General features: G+C 44.7%; 1 protein-coding gene across 11 annotated transcripts in view; it reads right to left on the minus strand.

Moving 5' to 3' along the window:
• Window positions 1–20,364, minus strand: part of NEO1 (neogenin 1) — a 165,263-nt gene that overhangs the window by 68,655 nt on the left and 76,244 nt on the right. For all 11 annotated transcript variants that reach the window (XM_050309060.1, XM_050309063.1, XM_050309062.1 and 8 more), the window contains exon 5: window positions 18,980–19,116. In XM_050309060.1, the coding sequence (XP_050165017.1) occupies window positions 18,980–19,116 (137 nt within the window). The remainder of the gene's footprint in view (window positions 1–18,979; window positions 19,117–20,364) is intronic.

Consider the following 20,364-nt stretch of genomic DNA (forward strand, 5'->3'; position numbering starts at 1 on the left):
AAAGAGGGAGTGTTTTTATGTTCTCTAATGACCTCGTTAACCTCTGCTCATCAGCCCAAACGGCCCAAAATGAGCATTTAATGGTCCATGTTTTGCTCCCAAGGACTGTTTGGTCCTGAAATGCCAACTCCGTGGAGAGCTGGATTTAGGGGTGGGAGAAGGGCAGGGGGTGAGTTCATGTGAGAACAAATATTTCACATTTACAGTGAAAAGCTTCCATTCAGATATTGCCAAATATGAACTCTGCTTCAGAGGCAGCCCCTAAATAAACATTTCAGAAGCAGAAAGTTAAAAAACCCTCAATATTCAATGACAGAACAAGCAAGAAAGAGGATGAGGATTAATAGCACAGAACAATAATAAAGTAAAATTACATTGATCAATTAGGAAATAGAATAAAAAGCCAGTACCTAATTCAATAAATGCACATTTCTTTTAAAGGGAGAAACAATAAATCGTAAATTTACGGAATAGGAAGTAATAGTAATAAACTTTGCAGAAAAAGGCCTGAAAAGCAAGGACTTGATCAGAAACATGACCACGGACAAGGCTCCCAGTGTCATACTGGTATGAAAGGACTGGTCATACTGGAGCCCAAGAGCAGCTCCCAAACCTCCTCCACCCAACACACACCCAGGCCCCGGCTGACCGTGTTACTGGAGCACCACACTGCAGGGAAAACATCAACTCTGATTTACAAGGAAGCAATGAAAATGATCAATGACTCAGAAAATTGGCTCCAAAGGAAAAATGGAACAGCTGGATTTGGGTATTTGAGCAAAGGCAGGATTATGGAACTGGACACCTCCAACAAGAGTTTAACACAGAAATACTCTGTTACACAAAGAAAAATACTGCGTGTATCTACGTACATATTTAGGTATCATCCTTGCCTGGCACAGGAGGAGCTCCTGCACAGCACTAACACTAATATTCCAAGAAATTAATTGCTCCTCTTCCAGCCTGGGATGAAAACAGGTTTTATTTCTCAGTATGAGCTTTAATAAAATAAAACTGTCCCTTAAAGCAACTTCTCCACATGCAGGAGGCTCTGAGCCCAGCAGAGCTCTCACTACAGGCTGGGAGCTTTGGACTGCAGACCATGAGAGGCCACGTGCCCACTCCCACAGGGGAATTGTCTGGGAAGTTCTCCAGGTGCAGGAACACAGGGTGAATTCTCCAAGCACCCTGTGCCTGAGCAGTATTTTTTGGTTTTTCCTTACCTCAGCAGTTACAGCCCAGTTCATGGGGTGGCTCCAAAGCTCTGGCAGGACTGCAGCATCATCCACATGCCCCTAATCCTGTCTGTACAAAACTTAGTGTAAATGCTGTCCATTGCTGCCAGCCCTGCTCAACAACAGTGTGAAGTGTTGGGAGAACCCACCTTTCCAAGGGGCCCCTGCCATGCCCTGCTCCCCCAAAACCACACCCTGATATCCAGGGAACAGAGGCTGCCCATCCACAGGGAAGGGCACACAGTGCACTGAAGCGAAGCATGAAAGCAATGTATCTCCAGATGCTCTCCCAGCATTCAGCAATCCCTGGAGGAGGGATTTCTTAAGAAAGAGGAGATACCTCTGTGTTTCCTCATCCTGGTTGGATTTTGCCTTTAAAAAAGCTGCCTTTTGGATCCAGGCGAGCCTTCAGCAGCCCTGAAGCTCCATGTGATGCTCACGTAGAAAATTTACCCAATTTTGTTTGTTTTGGAGTCAAACCACCAGGTGATGTCTCTTGGTAGTTGCCAAAGAAGAGAAGTGAGGACTCATTTCCTACTGCCTTCCTTCAGAGCAGTCGTGATTTTACAGAGTAGAACCATTTTCACATGGCCCTGAGCAACCTGGTCCAGTGGGAGCGTCCCTGCCCACGGCAGGGGTGGAACGAGACGGGCTTTAAAGTTCCTCCAAAACAAACCAGTCTGTATTTACCTGTGCAAGCTTACGGTGCAGGGCACTGAACTCCACCTGTCATTTAATTCTTTCTCTTTCTGAGGCTCTTCACTGGCAGCATTTGCTCTCACAACCCCAGTGAACTTAGGACAGCAAAGTCTGTCACCCAAAGTCTCCTTTTCCAGCTCACCTACAGAAATGCTGGACAGACTCAGTGGGGATCCAGCTCCACTGCTGGAACCAACACCTTATTCCCACTTTGATTTTCTATTAAACAATGGATTCATTCCCTTTTCTTGCAGGAGGACATTGCCTCTGACTCCCAGCACCCCTCCCAGCTCTGAGTGAGGGACACAGTCAGAGGGGTTCTGGGAAAGGAAGGGCAACAACATCCTTCAAAAGGTTCTCAGTAGCAAAGTGTGACTTTTCCACACAAAACACACACAAATGGATTCAAACATCCAACACTACTGTCTTTTGTTACAATTCTTGTCAATTTAACTAGTCCAGACACGGGATTAACTCATCCACAGCTTCCCTGATCTCCCCTAAAAGATCTCTAAAAACCCTCCTTTCACACTGACCAAGTATCTTCTGTCTGATTTTTGCAGTGTGCTAATTTAAGTGGTAGGTTACACAGCACACTTGGGAACTCAGGATTTCACACTTCATCTCGCTGAGAAATGTGGAGTGAACACCATCTGCTCCTGCTGATCACTCACTGTTCACTTCAGGGATTTGTTGTGAATTATTTCACTAGCTCTGCAGTTTCAGGTAGGACCTCCCTCCAGCTCCCTCTGTTTGAACAAATAAAATATAATTCAGGACAAAAGTTTCCAATTTTGCAGAGAACACAGACAGCAAGAATTCACTTTTCTGCTCCGGGCCATCTTCTCACCCTTTTCTCTTTACACTCCATCATCTCTGACCCTGTGCTGTCCCTGGCAGGCTCCCAGCTCTGACAGACTTGGGAAAAACTATCACAAGGTTTGTATGTTATTAGCAAGTGACTGGGAGCTTTGTATTAATTTACTTGCAAATAAACATGAGAATGATAATTTCTTTTCCTTGTCGTTCCTGGTGAGGTTCTGGAGGTGGGGTTTCTTCTCTTTTCACTGTAACTTTGGACGTTTATAGAGATCACCCTTTGTAAGACCAAACACTGATGACTGCTGTCACCACCCTGGAATGGCAGCCAGTTTACAACCCTAATACCCTAATAACAACTCCAACAGCCCTAATAAATTTCAAATTTGAGTCTGGATTCTCTGTGACTCCAAAGCACTACCCCTCCTCAGGTGTGTGAGTCTGGCAATTGGGTAGAGGTGCTCAGGGCATGAGGAGGGATGAACATTGACCAAGATGATGCTGCTGAGCTCCATTTATCAAGAGTGGGACAGGGAGGCTGTGCCTGGGAATCCTCTGTGCTCCTGTAAACACACCCAACCACCCCCAGCAGCACCTGGGGAGGGGGCGCAGCAGAACCTGGGGAAAGTCAGCTCTCCCTCTGAGCAGTTTTGGGTTCTTCACAGACCTCCCCTGGGTGCTCTGCTCCCACACAGCCCCTTCCCAGGCTCAGCCCCACGCTCAGGGTGTGTCCCAGCTGAGGATGTGGAGCCAAGTGCCAATGAAATACTTCCCCCAGCACGGCCTGTCCCTCAGGTCGAGTTGAAGCTGCACTCAGACACAGCAGCTGTGGGAGACACTCCCAGCAGCGCCAAAGCCTAGGATGGAGAATTCCTATCTGCTTTTGCCTGTTCTGCTGTGCTCTGCAAACTGCCCTGGGCTTGGAAGGACTGTCCCTGTGGGAGAACTGCAGCTCCACAGGGTGACAGAAACAGCACAGCCCTCCTGCAGCTGGCATTCCAACGTGTCCCAGGATGAGGGACACGAGGCGGGTGCTGTGCAGCCACTGCACTCTGACCCACAGCACCACAAGGACTGGGGTGGGGGGTGATGGTAGTGCCCCATGCAGAGGAGAAGATGTGCCAGAGCTTCTTCTGCTATTCCCTGCATGGATCAAGCCCTGAACTCTGGCCAAGGATCAATGAAAAGCTGCTTTCCCAAGACTTTTCAGTGGTGCCCAGTGACAGGACAGGGACCAACGGCCACAAAGTTTCACAAGTTTCACCTCAACACGAGGAAGAACTTCTTTCCATGGAGGTGGCAGAGCACTGGAACAGCTGCCCAGAGAGATTAGGGGGTCTCCCCCTCCCTCTCCCCCTGGAGACATTCCAAGCCCACCTGGCTGTGTTCCTTTATCACCTGCTCCAGGTGACCCTGGTTGCACTGGATGATCTCCAAAGAGCCCTTCCAACTCCAACCATTCTGTGGTTCTAGAACTTCGGAGTATTTGGACCCACCAGTAAATATTTGCTCTACACCAACCTAAACTGTCCTGGTTTTCCACACAACAGGTGAATGGGCAAGTGGGAACTTACACCATCTGCACACCAGTAAGGAAAAAATTTGCAAATTTGTTTCTACCTGTGTGAGACTTTTTGCCTCAGTACCTTCTGCACTGTCACCTTCCCTCCAGTGCTTCCAGTAAAGCCACTCTATGACCAGTTTTTATTTTAGATACCAAAGATTTATTTCCTTTTTGTTAAGACTGAATCCACCCTTTGGCTAAGGACATCCTCTGCAAACTTCTGAAGGCACAGTCTGGGATTAATGTGCTGTTATCACACGAACTTCCCAATTAAGGAGGAACTCATGACAAAGAAGAGATGACAAAATACATTTCTATATTAAAATGAGACAACCAGATCATATGGAAAAGCTTATCAACTGCAATAAACTAAACCAGAGCTCACTCAGTGCTTATCAGAGGGTGTTACTGATTATCATTCAAAGCAAACCATCTGAGCGACTTCGAGGATAATTTTTAGAAGTAAAAACCTTAATCTGGGCATCAATAATGTAAAACTGTTACATTCATTATTCCTCTGTTTTACTAAGCTCTCCTTCCCCAGCCCTTCTAGGAGAAATCACGCCTGTTTGACCCTGAACCTCCTCCAAGTACCATGGAAACATCTGAATAACAAGAACGCTCATCAAAATTTAAACTTCTTACAGCAGCGCCAACGGCAATGAAATTTTTATTGAATTCCAGAGCCCTCATTTTCCACACAAAGCACAAGAAGCAGAAGACAGCCCCGTGCACAACACAGGCCTGGAGCCTTCAGGGTCTTGTTTCCAATTTCCAGCTATTTCCAGCTGAAACCCTCAATTCCAGTCACTCGTGAGTGAAGCTGCAGGAGAAGCATCCATTTAGATCCCTCCTGCCCCTTCTCAAATAAAACACCAACAGGGACCCTCCACCTCTCCTGAGACCATTTAATGAAAGGATCTGCAGCACTGTTTTGATCACTGTTACTTCAGGACTTAAGGATATTTATTCTCTGTGTGTGTATGAACACCTATGCAGCAAGGCCGGGACAAAATGAACTAATATTTAATTTAAAAACTTCTGTGATATTCCCCCTTCTAGAGGCCCTTTCAGAGAGAAGCAGGAATGCAGACAAGTTGTTCACTTCTAAGGTGACTTTTAATCCCATGCTGCTTGGTTTTGGTTCTCAACCAAAAGACCAAATGGCACAGTCGTTTTGGTTTTAGAAGAACAAGCAAAACCACACAACTCCCTGTTCTATATATCTCTGTATATTGTATCTGTAGATATAGAGAGTGTATGTGCAGATAAAGATAGTGTATCTATCTGTATAGTGTAGATATAGCTGAGGTCTCCATCTACAGTGAATGACACCCAAATACCTTGTTTAGGAGTTTATAACTTGCCAAGTTTTCCACCACTGTTTTACTCTCTGAATTGCATTCCTCAAAACCTCAAGTCCTAAGTTTACAACTGTTTAGACAATTTTGACCAGTGAAGATAAAAAATTTAAAAAAAAAAGTCAAACTTTATTCTTTATTCTTAAATTGTTCCTTTTGTCAAAGATGCACAAGAGAAGGGAGGTGTCTGGAGAGAGGAGAAGGGATTGGAAAAGGGAATAGATGGTCCTGGACTGAACAGAGTCCTGGACAATCAGATGCTTTCCCACCTCTGCCCCTCTGGTGGGATTGGGTGGATGTTTAGGAAGCAAATCCCACTTCTGAGGGGTGACTGTGGCCCACGGGCCCTGTGATTGGGGTCAGGGCTGGACAGAGCCACTCACGCTCCCCAGGGCACAAACCAGTCACAGCTCCGAAGGGACAGATTGGGAGCTGCATATCCTGAAAAATCAATGTTTAAGTGTCTCACACGAGGCACTAAAACAGCTGGATACATTTCATCTTAATTTTTCTGTGTCCCAGTCAATTTTTTAAATGGATTCAATACCACTTCATTTCAGCAGAGTGCAAAAACACATTCATTAGTGGTTATGAATGATTCAGGTTCCATGGAGTTGAATACCAAAACAGGAATAAATATGGATTTGAACCGAGCATAATAAATAAATCATGGTACTACCCCCTGAATAAGGAAAAAAAATATCAAATATTGAGTATTTGCTCAATCAAGGAGTGCTATGAAGTTGCACAAGGCAGTAGGATCCCGGGGAGAAACAGCAGGAGAACATGCATTTTAAGAATTTCCTCACTTTATCCCATGACAAGGGGAAGGAGGAAGTGACAAATTAAAGACAGCAAGCCCTGACGTGTCCTTAGCTTGGCCTGTTTCCCTGGGCAGCCTCACAGTGGGGCAGGGCTGTGGGCTGAGGAGCTGCCAGAGGTCAGAAAGGACACAGATTTTGAGATCATTTCAAATCTTATAGCATTTGTTCACGGAATACAGATCACTTCAGCTCACTTGGGGAAAAAACAGACCAGCTCTGGGTAAAGTATAAAAATAACTGATGGGATCAGCTAAGCCACTCACGTTCACCATGGCATGGTGTGAATGTTCAACTCACAGGAACCAGGCACATCCTGGCACTAAAAAAATACCTTTTCTCTGATCAAGTTTAAAAAAGATACAGAGAGTTAATGCTCTTCCATTTCTTTGTCTTGTAACGACACGAATTCTGTGGCTGCCTTTACACATCAATTCCCATTTATCCAACTGCTTTCATTTCCAGCTCAATGAATGCAGGCCTATCTTCACATCAAAGTCCCTTCTAATTTACAAATCCCCAAAATAACCTTAATTACAATCCACTTCAAGAAGAGCTTCCGTGTAAGGAACAAGCAAACAAGAATCTGCTGTTTGGGAAGAAACAACTAAAAGGATCCAATAAAGGCCCATAAAAACATGTCCTGGTGTAGTGGGGGAATAAGGACAGACTGGCTCAGCCTTTCCCATATAAGCTGGGAAAAGAAAACCTAAATAAATTAACAGATTGGTTCAAAATAAAGAAAAAGGGATGAGGTGAATACAAGATGTTTATGGGGGGGATGGGAGCAAGAGATGGATTAACAGGAAAGAAATCCAGGGTGATGAACCTTTAAAAACACTTCACCATGCCCAAAGATCTAAAGTTACAAATTGAAACATGAGTGGAGTTAGTGCAGAGTGGATATGGAATTATATTTCTACTTCTCTATGACTGAACCACCACATGTGTTGTACCTAGTGGTAAAGGCGCGGCGCTATCACCGCGGAGACCCGGGTTCGATTCCCGGTCAGGGCCACTCCCGGGCAGGTGGGGCTCGTTAGCCCTTAAAGGCAACCCACCTACGTCCTAAGGACCTCGCTGCCACCGTCCAAGCTCGCTTGGCCCCGGCAGATGAACTTTAGGATTAAAGGGTGGGCTCAGTTCTGCGCACACTGTGTCTCACCTAAAAAATCCAATGCGCAGGCTGGAAGGTGTAAAGACCTTCCCCGGATCTTCGCACGCGAAGACTGGCCATTATTATTATTATTATGATTGCCCTTTTTAATTTAAAAAATGGATTCTAACCACTTATACAATCTGTGCAATTAGTTGCACAAAAATCTTCTAATTCATCTCTCAGTTTTCCAGAAGTGCTAAATTGGAGTCTGGGGATGTTTCTCACCACCCTGCACAGGTCCTTTTGCCAGGTCCTTTTGCCTTTACTGTCTTTGCTTATCTTAAAACACAACCCAGCACACAAAGTCACTGCTTCCAGCTATAGAGCAGGAATTCAGACCAGGAATTCAGGAAAGCACACATCCTAGTCATGTCCTTTTTCCTTAAATAAAATCCAGTAAGTTTGGGATTCCTTAAGGAAGATAAATCAAGGCAAGTATTACAGATAAGGAGTATATCTCAAATCCAAGGAAATTTTTGAAGTTTGTAATATTCAACAAAATAATTTTTCCTGGCAAACAGACCCAGACTGCAGAGCATCCAGACATTTAAAACACAAACTAGGAACAGGCAATAGATCAGGAAGGTGTAAGAGCCTCCAGAAATCACACATTTCAAACGAGTAAATGAAATAGTGACCAGAAGTAAAACCCCAGAGCCTGCCTAGAGAAAAGCTGGTGAATAACTGGAAATGAGCTTTAAGATCACAGAGTCCAGCCCAGCACTGCCAGGCCCATCACTACACCAGGTTGCACCACAGCCAGAATTCAAATACTCCACTTGATATTTTTCTGCACTTTAAAGAAATCTCTCTTTTACTTAGAAAACAAGTATCAACAATTATAATCCCATGTGAAAAACCAAGCTCAGGTTCTGCAAGGGAACCAGCTTAAGGTTTGAAACCACAGTATTTTACCCCAGTACTCCAACTCCTGATCTGATGTTGCTGTGATTGATATGATGATGCAGAGCTTTGCTGACAGTCACAACAGTCCATGGAGAGCACTGAGAGGCTCCAGCAAAGCTTTATTCCTTGGGAGCTCCTGCTCTTGCTTACAATCAGCAAAATTTTATGTAAGTGAAGAGGTTAATTGTTGAAATCCTCAGTTCTCCTGCTTGTAATCCTGCAAGTTGTTGCCTGCACTATTCCAGCTGTAATCAAAGGCAGGAGCAGGGAGATTAGCAACTCTGAAATCACTCCTATAATGGTTAATCACACTAATGATCGTTTAAGCAAATTAGCAGAGCGAGAACCATGCAAGTGCAGATTAAGGATGTGACTGGAAGGGAATCCACACTCGGTGCCAAGGACAGCAGCACCGCAGCTCCTGGAGCCCCACAAGCCTGAGCTTACGTAACCAAACCTCCCTCCCAGCTCCATAAACCCTCCAGTGGTGATTCTCCCTTCCCACTCCATGCAAATTCCTGCAGAGCTGTCCAAAACAAAGCTTCAAGTAGTTATCTGCAGCACTACAATTTGAGCCTTTACGTTTTGTTCTGCAGCAAAAAAGAATATAACGGGATAGTGGTCATGAGCTTTTATTTTTCTATTATCCTCCCACTAGAACCACCTCCCTAAGACATGGATTCTGCTCTCTACCTGGCATTTCATGATGTGCCAGAGGAAGCATACGGGAAAAGATAAAACACTATAAATCAGAGCTGTGTTATTGTTGACATTGTCAGTAAACAAAGTTATTAATTATACATGTACTGGGAAAGCCAAAGAGAAATTATTTGCCCAAAGGGGAAAGGAATGGCAAAATTATATTTTAAAAATTCTCCCTAAAGCAACACACAGAGCTTATATAAATCATTAGAATTTAGTGAAATGTGTGTTCCACAGTAGTGACTCAACTCCCTGAACTATGAGCTGCTATAAACTCACCTCAAAAGAGATTTCAGTACAGAAAACTGGCATATTTTAAATTGTCCTTCCAGCCTCTTTGGCTCTTCACTGTGCACAAAGCCTCTCTCAGCTTCCCAAAACACCCGTGAGGGCCAGCAAGCACCAACAGCAGCATCCCTGTCACAGCACCATCGAATGGGATGGGTGGAAGGGACCTCAAATTCCATCCAGTTCCAATCCCTCAGAGCCCTGGTCTTGGACACTTCCAGGGATGGAACAGCCACGGTTTCTCAGGGCAACCTGTGCCAGGGCCTCCCCACCTCACAGGGAAGGACTGACCACAGCTCTGGCTGTGACCATCCAGCCAATTCCTCGTCCACTGAGTGGCCCATCCCACAATTCCATGTCTCTCCAGTTTAGAGATAAGGATGCCATGTCAGATGCTTTGCCTGTAATCCCCTCATAGAAGGGCCACCAACTTTGTCAGGCACGATTTGCCCTCAGTGAATCTGTCACCAATCACCTCCTTCCTCTCCATGACTCAGTGCAGTTCCCAGCAGGATCTGCTCCATGACCTCGCTCAGCACTGAGGCAACACTGACTGGCCTGTTGTTCCCCGAGTCTTTCATCAAAGATGTTCCATCAGGATAAACAAAGAACAGTGATTTGAAGCTGGACTTCCAAAATACTCTTGAGCCTGATGAATTAGGGAGCATGAAGCACAATTGTTTGCAAAGGCTGCTAAAACTCACATCTCCTTCAAGTACAATTCCACTCTGCAACACCCCTGTGGAAAAAACACACCATCCTGCTCAGGGGAACCGCTCCTTGTGTTTACAGATCTGGGCCTTGACTGATTAGAAGCATTTTTGGGGAAGGTTTTGCAGCCTGCATGGCTACAGCCATTGTAAGGCAATACCCTCACTCCTTCCTAAAGAAAAGTTGTTCCCACCCTACATTCCATGTATTAACTCACCAGGGATGGGGAGATTCCAGCAGCCCCTTCAAGTACTGTGACTTCTGAGGAACACCAAAAATCCTTCTATTCCAATTGTATTCACAGGACAAAGTACTTTAGTGAAACTAAACCCATCTGAGGGAAGTCAGAGGCACATAACCTGGGGAATGTCACTTCCAGAGCACAAGGGTTCTTGGAATTACCCTACGGGAAAGCAATTTATATCCTCACTTGTAAAATGCTTTGTTTAACGTTACACTGAGACTATACTTAAGCTCCTAAGAATGTGAAAAAGGGAGATCACAGAAGAAATCTTTGAGTCAGCACTTGAAAATAAATAAGACCAGCAGAGCTGCCAGAAATCAGGACTGCTTAGAAAAATAATATAAAAATACCCCTCTGCCATTTATTAACCATTAAGTAGCCCTCTGTGAGCCTGGATTCCTTCTATCCAGCATCTTAGATCCTGCTCCCATTTCCTTATAGGTCTCCTCACAGCAGCCCTCAGAAAAGGGCACCTCAAAGTGTCACTCAGGAGCACAAAAGAACTTAATTCCACAGCTCACACGGGCCCCAAAGGCCTCCCCACCTCCTGCAGAACAGGGTGTGTAACTTCCACTGACACCACAACCAACAAAACCCTGTTTACTCCAGGAATCAAAACTCCACAGTGATTTTCTTTGACATTATTCTCCTCACGAAGGCAAACTAATTAACTGCAAGACTGCAGAGGGAATAAGCCACCACTGATAACAACCCGCCTCCTTCCCACAAATTACTGGATTGTTTCATCTCTCTAACTTTGGGATAAACTTCCCTGCCAAGGACCAGAGTTCGTATAATGAGACATCCAGTACCAGCAATAATCTGGCTCCCATTAGAGAAATCAATTATCTGGTGGGATGAGAGTCAGCTTAACGATCATAAAAATTGAACTTGAAAGAAAGTGCATGTTCACTTTATGGGCTGGGCTCTCTCTGGATGGATTTATGGAATGCCTGGTGTTCTTCAGCAGCTCCACTTTAACATCACCCTCAGCTTTCATCATAAAATTTGGTGGTGAGAAAACAGTGCAAAAGTTTCTGTTGAAATGGACCAAAAAAAAAAATTAAACCCCATAAATTCAAAAATTCAACTTAAGAGCTTGAGCCAACCAACTAAAATGGAAGGATGACCCTGATACACAGAGAAAATTACTTGCCATTTAGGGCAAAACTCCTATAAAAAGAGCTCTCACTTAGAGGAAAGAAGGCATTTTAATGAGCTGCTTCTTTCACACATTCACATTTCTTGGAAGTCTTTGGCATGTGTAACTTAAAAATTACTACTGAATCTTTCAGCTTTCAGTTTGTAATTGAAATCCTGTCATCTCTTTTTGACAGGGAATAAAACCAATACTAAAAACCTATAGCCTAGTTGAGATCTGCTGTACCTTTGAATCTTTCCAAGAGCACTTGGAACCACGAGCCAGCTGGGCTCACCTTTCCTGTTTCAGGCATTGGCTTCTAAAGTTGTAAATCCCGTGTTGGGGAAAGCTTGTTCCTAACTAAAAAGTCCATTTTTAGTTTGGAGACCAGACAGACACATCTAAATGTGAAACCTGGGCAAAACCTTGCCTTTCCTGTAACTGCCTGCCCGGGCCAGAGGCACTGACAGCAACCTCAGCCTGTTGTTTTAAAAGCCATTTCTGGGGAAAAAAGTATTTCTTTCCCTAAAGCAGCAGCTGGTTGAAACCCCTGTTACTATGATCTTAATTTATTAGAAATTCTAGCCGAGAGAGAGCCCAGCTTTTACAATTCCCTCCGTTCAATATCACTTTCGACGCTGTAGATATTTAAGACACTGCTGCTTAATTTAGTAACATTTTCATTATCCCCAAGGATTACTCAAGAACATTTACAAGGCAAACCATTTGTGTGAATTGTATGGGTTACTGATAATTTGGTTTTGTCTTTCCTAATGGTATTTTATATATATATACATAGATATACATATATCTTACAAAGGGGTTCTTTTCGAATTCCAAGTGTGCCTCATCTTCCTGGCACGTGCAGTTCTGCAGACATTACCTCCCAGTCCACATGCAGTGCCATTATGGACACTCAGCCCAAAGGATGTGTCCTCCAAGTAATAACCCTACTCATTTGGGGTTGTTTTGCAACTGTTTTTTCAGCACCACAAAAATCTCTTTGAAAACTATGCAGCACCTCTGTAACACAAAGCTTTCCCAAATATAATCAGAGTGTCCAGGGAATTACAGCTGTTTCATGGAAAAGAGTCTCACGATTCATGCTTGTCAGGTACTCAGAAAAGATACTTTCTTAAGACAAAAGGCCTCTCCTGACACACGATCATCATCCCCAGACCACTGCGGGGTCCCTCCAGACAGCTCTGGGATGGAGTCCAAGCACAAACCTGCCACATCCCTGGTCCTTCCTGCCAGCCAGCAGGAAGTCCTGGCTGTGGGAAGAGCACGTGCTGCTGGGTCTGGATGCAGAGGGATCATGACATTCCCAGTCACGGGTGATCAAAGAGTGGGATCGGTGCCAGGAGGACACATCCCATGCCAGCAGCTCCGGAGCAGGTACACCCATTTCCAGTTCCTCATCCCAGCCTGCCAGGGGGTGGATATGCCTGGAGAGTTGGACATCCCTCACTCACCCCTCTGGAGCCCAGTTTAAACCACAACACACCCACTGATCCAATGGGTGCCCAGTCTGGGGCCTCCACACCCCACGGACCTGGGGATGGTCCACACAGAGGTCACACATCACCTCTGTCCTCACCACCAGCTTTCATGGATCATCCCTGGCCACAGGAACCAGACCGTGATCACATGCACAGCACAAGGCACCGACAGCAGCTGCCTCTGCTCAACCCTGACCCCAGGAGAGGTCGGAAAACCATCCCAGCCCTGGGCTTCCCAGTGTTTTTCCCCTTAGACACAGCAGCACAGCAGAGATCAGGACTTGGCAAGGCTCCCTGAGTTGCTCCCACAACAGCTTTCACTCTCTCTGACACCACCACTGAATGTTAAACACTTGCACTGCTACCAGGGAATGAATCCTCCCTCAGATTCCAGCAAAGCTCATTCATGAGTTTTGGAAATACATTTAAATAGTTTTCTGAGCTCCTGTGATGAAGAACTGTGGCAAGCTCTCTTCAGCAAGTTTTACTGTCCTGTGGTTCTGAAATACGGCAAGAACCGGACAAATGTTTCTCCTGGTCTGCAAAGAACATCAAGACGGACCAAAAAATAAATTTACAACAGTTCAACTACAGAAGAAGATTTAGCCACTGAGCAGGAACTGAGAGGTTCTGCTGAGCCCAAGTCCTGTGGGCAACAGAAATCAGATCCCACAGTCTTCAAACACATCAGTGTGATTTTTGCATCATGCAAAGGACATTTTATTTTTGTGGATGTTTACATTTAGTATTAAAAACTACACACCTCCTGTAGATGGGCTCTTTTGGTGTCCAGGTAAACCTGAACAAGTGATGTAGCTCTAAAATAAGGCTGCCATCTCCCTCCTACCTCACGTGTGTATCTGAACAGGTGTTTATGATGTTTTCACTGGCAACATTATCCTTGAATACAAACAGGACAGAGGTAGAAATTCCTCAGAAACTATTTATATTCATATTAAACTGACTTCACAAGCAAACTGTACAACCCCATAAACATTAAACGACACTTCAGAGCAGCAGCAAGGGCTGTTTGAAAGTCGTTCCAGACAACACACTGAAGTGCAAAGGTAGTGACCAAAATGACAGCGAGTTCAGCTTCCCCACCAGACTCCTGGACTGACTGCCTTGGGTTTGTATCACTACAGAAAAAGATCATTAACAGAAGTCCCTTTACCTTTTCAAGGGTAAGAAATAACTCACACAAAGCCAAGGTGTTCTTTTCACTTCCAGCAGCAGAGCAGTTGTGGGATACCCAGCAAGGACAATACTCTGTCCCCAACAGGAGCCTTTGGCAGCCTCGGGTTTAGAGCAGCATCTCCTGAATCTCTAATTGGGCTGCAGCCTCTCATCAAGATACAGCACTGAGCTTAATTAGAGCCAGAAATCGATGAAGCTCATCGAGAAGGTATGAGAAAGGTTTGGGCAATTTTCAGTGATGGTTCAAATTTCTTCCCTGGAATTGTTTCCAATAATAACAAAAGCTTAATGCAAAAATAAGAGTTACCCAGACAGATTGCTCTGCTGCTGCAGGATTTAATGCCACAATTTCTGGAGTAGGATGGCACCAGCTTTTACCAAAGCAGCTGCCACAGAGAACACTGGAAAACAAGTCCAAGATTCTCCACATTGAGGTTCTTCCTTCTGCAACTCTTTTGGTTTCATTTTATGACCAACACTTCAATACATGTATTTTTTGCTAGAATAAGGTTTTGCCATTAGCATAAGCCTTTTCAGCTCTACTGAAAAGATTTCCATTATTTCCTTTCAAAACAAAAAACTTGATAATTCTATCAAAGCACTTCTTCTGCACTTGCTTTTCCCCATACAATTTGCTCTGGCAGCACATACAAGGCAGTGATCAGCCTATTGCCATGTGCAACCTCTGATTTACCACTATAGATACCCAGAATTAAGGTTTTCTTTTTCTGTTTTTAATTTTAGTTACATTAACACAGCGAGTCATTTAATGCACAGCATTTAAGATACACTATCAGACACTGAATGCTGTCCTAGACAGCAAAAGCCAACGTTCTGCTAGTCCAAAAACTCATTGAAAGGGAATAACAGACAACAACAATAAAGAGCAGCTCTGCCTCTTCCCCCACAAACACAGGGATTCATTTATTTTCGAGACTTCAGACCTGCCATATCAACTGAATAAGGGGAATGAAAATGGAAATGGTTTTGGTTTGTATTATTTTCTGGTTCATTATTAACTGCAGTAAATATTTCAACAGAAAGCTCACAATCCCCCCCAGCACCAAGGCAGGGGCAGGAAGCCCATGCTGTGACCTGACTCCAGCAGTCCCCAGGGCACTGGGCATGGCCATCAGTTTGAACTATTTCCCAGATGAAACGTGAACTTACAACCTTCCCACATTTACCTGCCCCTCCGGCGCAGCCCCACTGCGTTTTCGGGCTGGGCAGATGAAACACAGCAATGACCTGCTTCCCCAGCTCCTCTGCCATCACCGCCCACTCTTATCTGAGGGAAATACTACGGATTCTTTCATGGCTGGGGACGGCAAAACACATTTCCCCAGTGCTCTCAGCTCATGACACGGGTTGTAAACAAACCTGGTCCCCAGCACAGGAAGAGCTCTGTCAACAGCCAGGAGAGACTGCACTTTGCAGACACCAAACTCCTGCCTCCACCACGGGAACAGTCCTGGCCTGGGACTGGGACGGCACTGGCTTTTGGCACACAAGGAAAAGTGAGCAGGTACAAAGGGGCACACACAGTTTACCCATTTGAGATTTGGCCCTACAGACTGTCTCAAATGTGGGATCCAGCAATGTTCAGCTTCAGGGTGAGACTCTCTCAGCTCCAGGTCTTCCCCCACAACGTCCCATGTTCTCTTCCACATCAAACCACTCCTCAAATGCACAGTCTAAGACTGGGTGTGCAACCAACAGGTCCATGAAATCTCCAGTCACCGAATCCCACAAAGGTTTGGCTTGGAGGGACCTTAAAGCTCATCCCATTCCATCTCCTGCCACAGGCAGGGACATCTTCCACTAGACCAGGTTGCTCCAACCTGGCCTTGGGCACTTCCAGGGATGGGGCAGCCAAAACTTCCTTCCAAACTGAAGGGAATCCTCTTAATTCCACCTCCCAGCTCCACAGGGCAGATAAAGAGACTGAGGACTCGGATTTGTATAGTCCTCTCCCGGACCCTTTAGTACTTTTCTAGTCCAGTACTCCTTCCTAGTTAAAGTCATTTTTCTGATTCAATCCTTCTACTGCTGTGTGCAGGGAAATTAAATCATTTTTAAAACCCAACATTAGGGCAACAGAAGGCTCCTCTCACCCCTTTCATTTATGACCCAGGGGTTCAAGAGATGACAGTGTGAAATACATGGCATCTTTAAGTGACACCAACAGGATCTAACTGCATTAGTTCAAGGTACCATTTATCCAGATTGAAACCGGTGCCAAATTTAACAGAAAAACCCCATGAACTCCCAGGGTGATGACTTGACACACCTGCATGCAGCTGGCAATAAGCTTTCTCCAGCCATATCCCATGGACCCACAGTAAAACACAGGTACTGCCTGCCAGCTGAGGCCTCATGTGAGACCCCTGAGGGTACCCCACCCTTGAGGGATGGTCAGGAATTCCATCCTCACCGCCATGGAAGAATGAGTATTCCAGCAACCAGGCCAAGGCAGCTCACTGGGACCACACCAGAGACACGTGTTACCTTCCAGGGTTTTACATCCTTGCTAAAGAACAGAGAAAAGCTGCTCTTGCAGCACAATAACCTTTAATGAGCATTCTTTTTTAGTCTGGGCACAATTTAACCTTACAGCTGGATAAAGCAAATTGTTTCAGTCTGGAAAATTCAGCTGATCTGGCCCTGGCACTGCTGGGAAATCTCAGTAAGGAGGCACCACAGGACCTTCTTTTCACTTTCCCTGCCCTAACAGTGCCAGGCAATGGCACCTTCCCCAGCCCTCAGCACAGAGTCCCACTGAAATGTTTAACAGAAGGGAGAATAGATTGGCTGCCTTGGCACAACCCCAAATGTGTTGCTGAAATCTCCCAACAAAAAACCCAGGGGCTTCAAGGAGAGAGGCAGAAAAATAGGAGAGACAAGGGAATTAGTACCCAAAAAATGGATTTCTTGCCTGAAATTCTGCCAGACTAATTTCCAAGAATGGTAGAAGGAGCTTAAATTAAGCAGAATCATGCTGTTATTAGGTATAAGAGATGACAATTTCTCTAGTCCAGAAGGAAATGATACAGTGATCAGATAACAGCTACTCAAGCCATTCAACCCTTCACCAAAGTACAGTAATGCAGAAATACAATTACTCCCCACAGTGACCTCTCAAAGGAAAGGAGAATTAAGATTAGAACTGAGAAGTAAAATCAGAAATGCCCCTATCTGAAATGCATTCTGTCGAATCTTTAATATATTATAACACTCAAGCATTAAAGGATTTTCTTTCTAGTGCCAGGTATGTAACAAAAACTCAGCACAGAAGAACTGGCAGAACATATTCTCAATCTTTACGACCAACTGAGGAAATCCTTTACATTAGCTCAGATAAGGAGCAAAAGAGCTCTCTCCAGCTCACTTTCATCCCCCAGTGACCTGTCTGGATGTCCTACACTAAGGCTATAATCTCACTCTTATCCATCTCTTGTTTAATTGCATCACATCATTAATGTTATTAATTGCTGCCACTGCCCATAAAACACAAAGCCAATTCTGTGAAGTACAGAGGCTGGAACTGAATTAAACACAGCATGTGGTGAACTGTGTGAAACCATCAGCAAGTGCTCTTAAACCTCAAGCATGTGAGTACTTCTAAGAGCACCACATCTTTATTCTTTTGGCCAAGGTATAAGGTAAGAAAACGTGGGTGTTTTTTCTGCATGACCAGAATTTGTTGGCTTTCAAAATGCTTTCAGTCCAAGTAGTTCTTTTTGGTCCCAGAGGTTTTGTCTATATGTAAACCTTTATTCATGGTTGTTCAGTGATTCAGTTTATCCCATCAGACCAACTCTGTAGCACCACAATCCTGATAAAACAAGCCAGTTAAGCTCTTACAAGGACCCTGCACACATGAACCCCTTGTACACGCCCTGAAACTCCACCTGAAGAATTTTAAACCCTTATTAAAATCCAATCAATAAAAAACATTTCCTCATAGAATGGAAGAAAGGCCAAGAAGCCAAACTTCTACCTGTATTTTTCCCCATTCCTACTTTCTTTGCTTACCAAATCTGCTTTTAAAGTAAGATGTTTTACAAACAGCATTATCAATATTTCAGTGCTGTTTCTAGTAAGAACAGCCTGCAAAAGTAAGCAGAACACTTATACACAATAAACCAGCACATTACTAAATATCTCAGCTTTTATCTTCTGTCAAGCTCCTTAAAAACAGCAGTGTATTTACGGATTACCAAAAATCCATTATATGTGTCCTTTCCAAAGACAACCTACGTTGTGGTGCCACAGGTCAGCTTCCAGATGTGCTCAGCCACACTGTGGCCCTTGTCCTCCTTTAAGTAAATGGCATTATATAAGCATGTAGAGCAGCTTTGAGGCAAGCTCAAGTTGTGTTATATAATATTTGACTATTTATGACATTGTAAGCAGTCTGAACAACAACCCAGAGTAACACACCAACATTCAGAACAGGACTAGGGGGCGGTTCATCGTCGTTGTCGGTTGAGTTTGTGTTTTTTTTTAATGGGGCACCAAACCCCACCAGGGGTTTTACCCAGGTGAAAGAGGGTCTGTAACTGAGCCCAGGACAGAACTCCTGGGGCAGGTGTCCCAGAGAAGTGCTGGCAGTGAAGTCTCTGCCTACCTTGGACTGTGAGCTCTGCCTGGGCCGCCGCAGTGTCGTTGCCGCTCTCGGCGATGCAGGTGAAGGTCCCGGCGTCCCCCTCGCCCACGTCCCGGATCTCCAGCGAGCCCCCGGCCAGCAGCTGGAACCGCCCGGACCTGGGACACAGACACACACACGTGACTCCACGGACACCACCTCCACCTCGCCCTTCTGGGTGCCAGGTACACAAAACCACCTCACAGAGAGGATTTTTAATTACACGATCAAATTCCAACCTCGGCTTCACGTTTCCAATGAAGTTCAACCCCATCAATTCCACAAGAGCAGCTCATCTTTTTTGCACTTGCGGCTTCAGTTGTTCTTAATTAAATGTGAGCCGAGGTATTTAGTCAAGAGCGACCAGGACTGGAGAAAAATGAAGTATCGTCACCACATCATTAAAAAAAAATGCATTTTGCAGATGCAGCTGGAATGACTTATTGCTGAAAGCTGAGTGAATGTAACATGACAGACTTTACAGCACAAGGAGCAGCAATGCACATTATACAATGTATAGTAATTGAATTTTTGCGACAAGGAAAGCCATTTCTGTAAGATGAAATATTGCAAAAAAAGATACAGGTTAAAAAAAATTCAAAATACAAATTCACCAGGTGACAAAGTGCCTGTACAGAACTTCCCCCTCTGACTTGTGAAAGGGAGGGGGGGGGAGTTTCTAATTCAGTCCTTATAAGCATCTGCTTTTGATGCTAAATGTAGGAGATAAAGTGGCATTTGATCTCAATGCAGCATCCTCAGCCTCCAGCCATATCCAACCATCACTGCCCTTTATGGAATACCACAGATTTGTACAGGCCTTCCAAGATCCTTCAACACTCCAAGTTTCCACAGTAAAATGCTAAGAGCAAAATGCCAAAAGACCCCAAGCCAAGACACAAATCGTGCCTGGATGCTGACCCAGAATGTTTCTTAATTCCAGTTGGAAGAGTCTACCTGGGGTCTCCTGCCTGGTATCCCTGAGCCACAGCTTGTGGGCAGGAAGGGACCGAATTCTGCCAAAATAGGAACTAAAAATACATTACAACAATTAATTTTGGTCCCTACAGAGAGTGGAGAGTGGTCAATGTAGAAAAACCAACCTGGTTGAAATTCCTAGAATTATGTTGGTAGGACCTGCTTGGAAAAGAAAATCGTTGGGACACAGAGACTTTTGGCTCATCTCACTAATTGCCACATAAATATTGATTTATGATACTTCCATAATTGCTGATCAAATGCCTGGTTCCATGCATTTAAAAGCAGGGCAAACAAAACCATTACCGGAATTAAGTGACAGGAACCAGTCTTAAAAGCATCCTGAGACATCCCTATCCAGGTATTCCATAAGGGAAGCCATCCTGTTC

The sequence above is a fragment of the Myiozetetes cayanensis genome, unplaced genomic scaffold, assembly GCF_022539395.1.
Source record: "Myiozetetes cayanensis isolate MyiCay16 unplaced genomic scaffold, myiCay2020 scf14, whole genome shotgun sequence".
In the NCBI taxonomy this organism is placed as follows: Eukaryota; Metazoa; Chordata; class Aves; order Passeriformes; family Tyrannidae; genus Myiozetetes; species Myiozetetes cayanensis.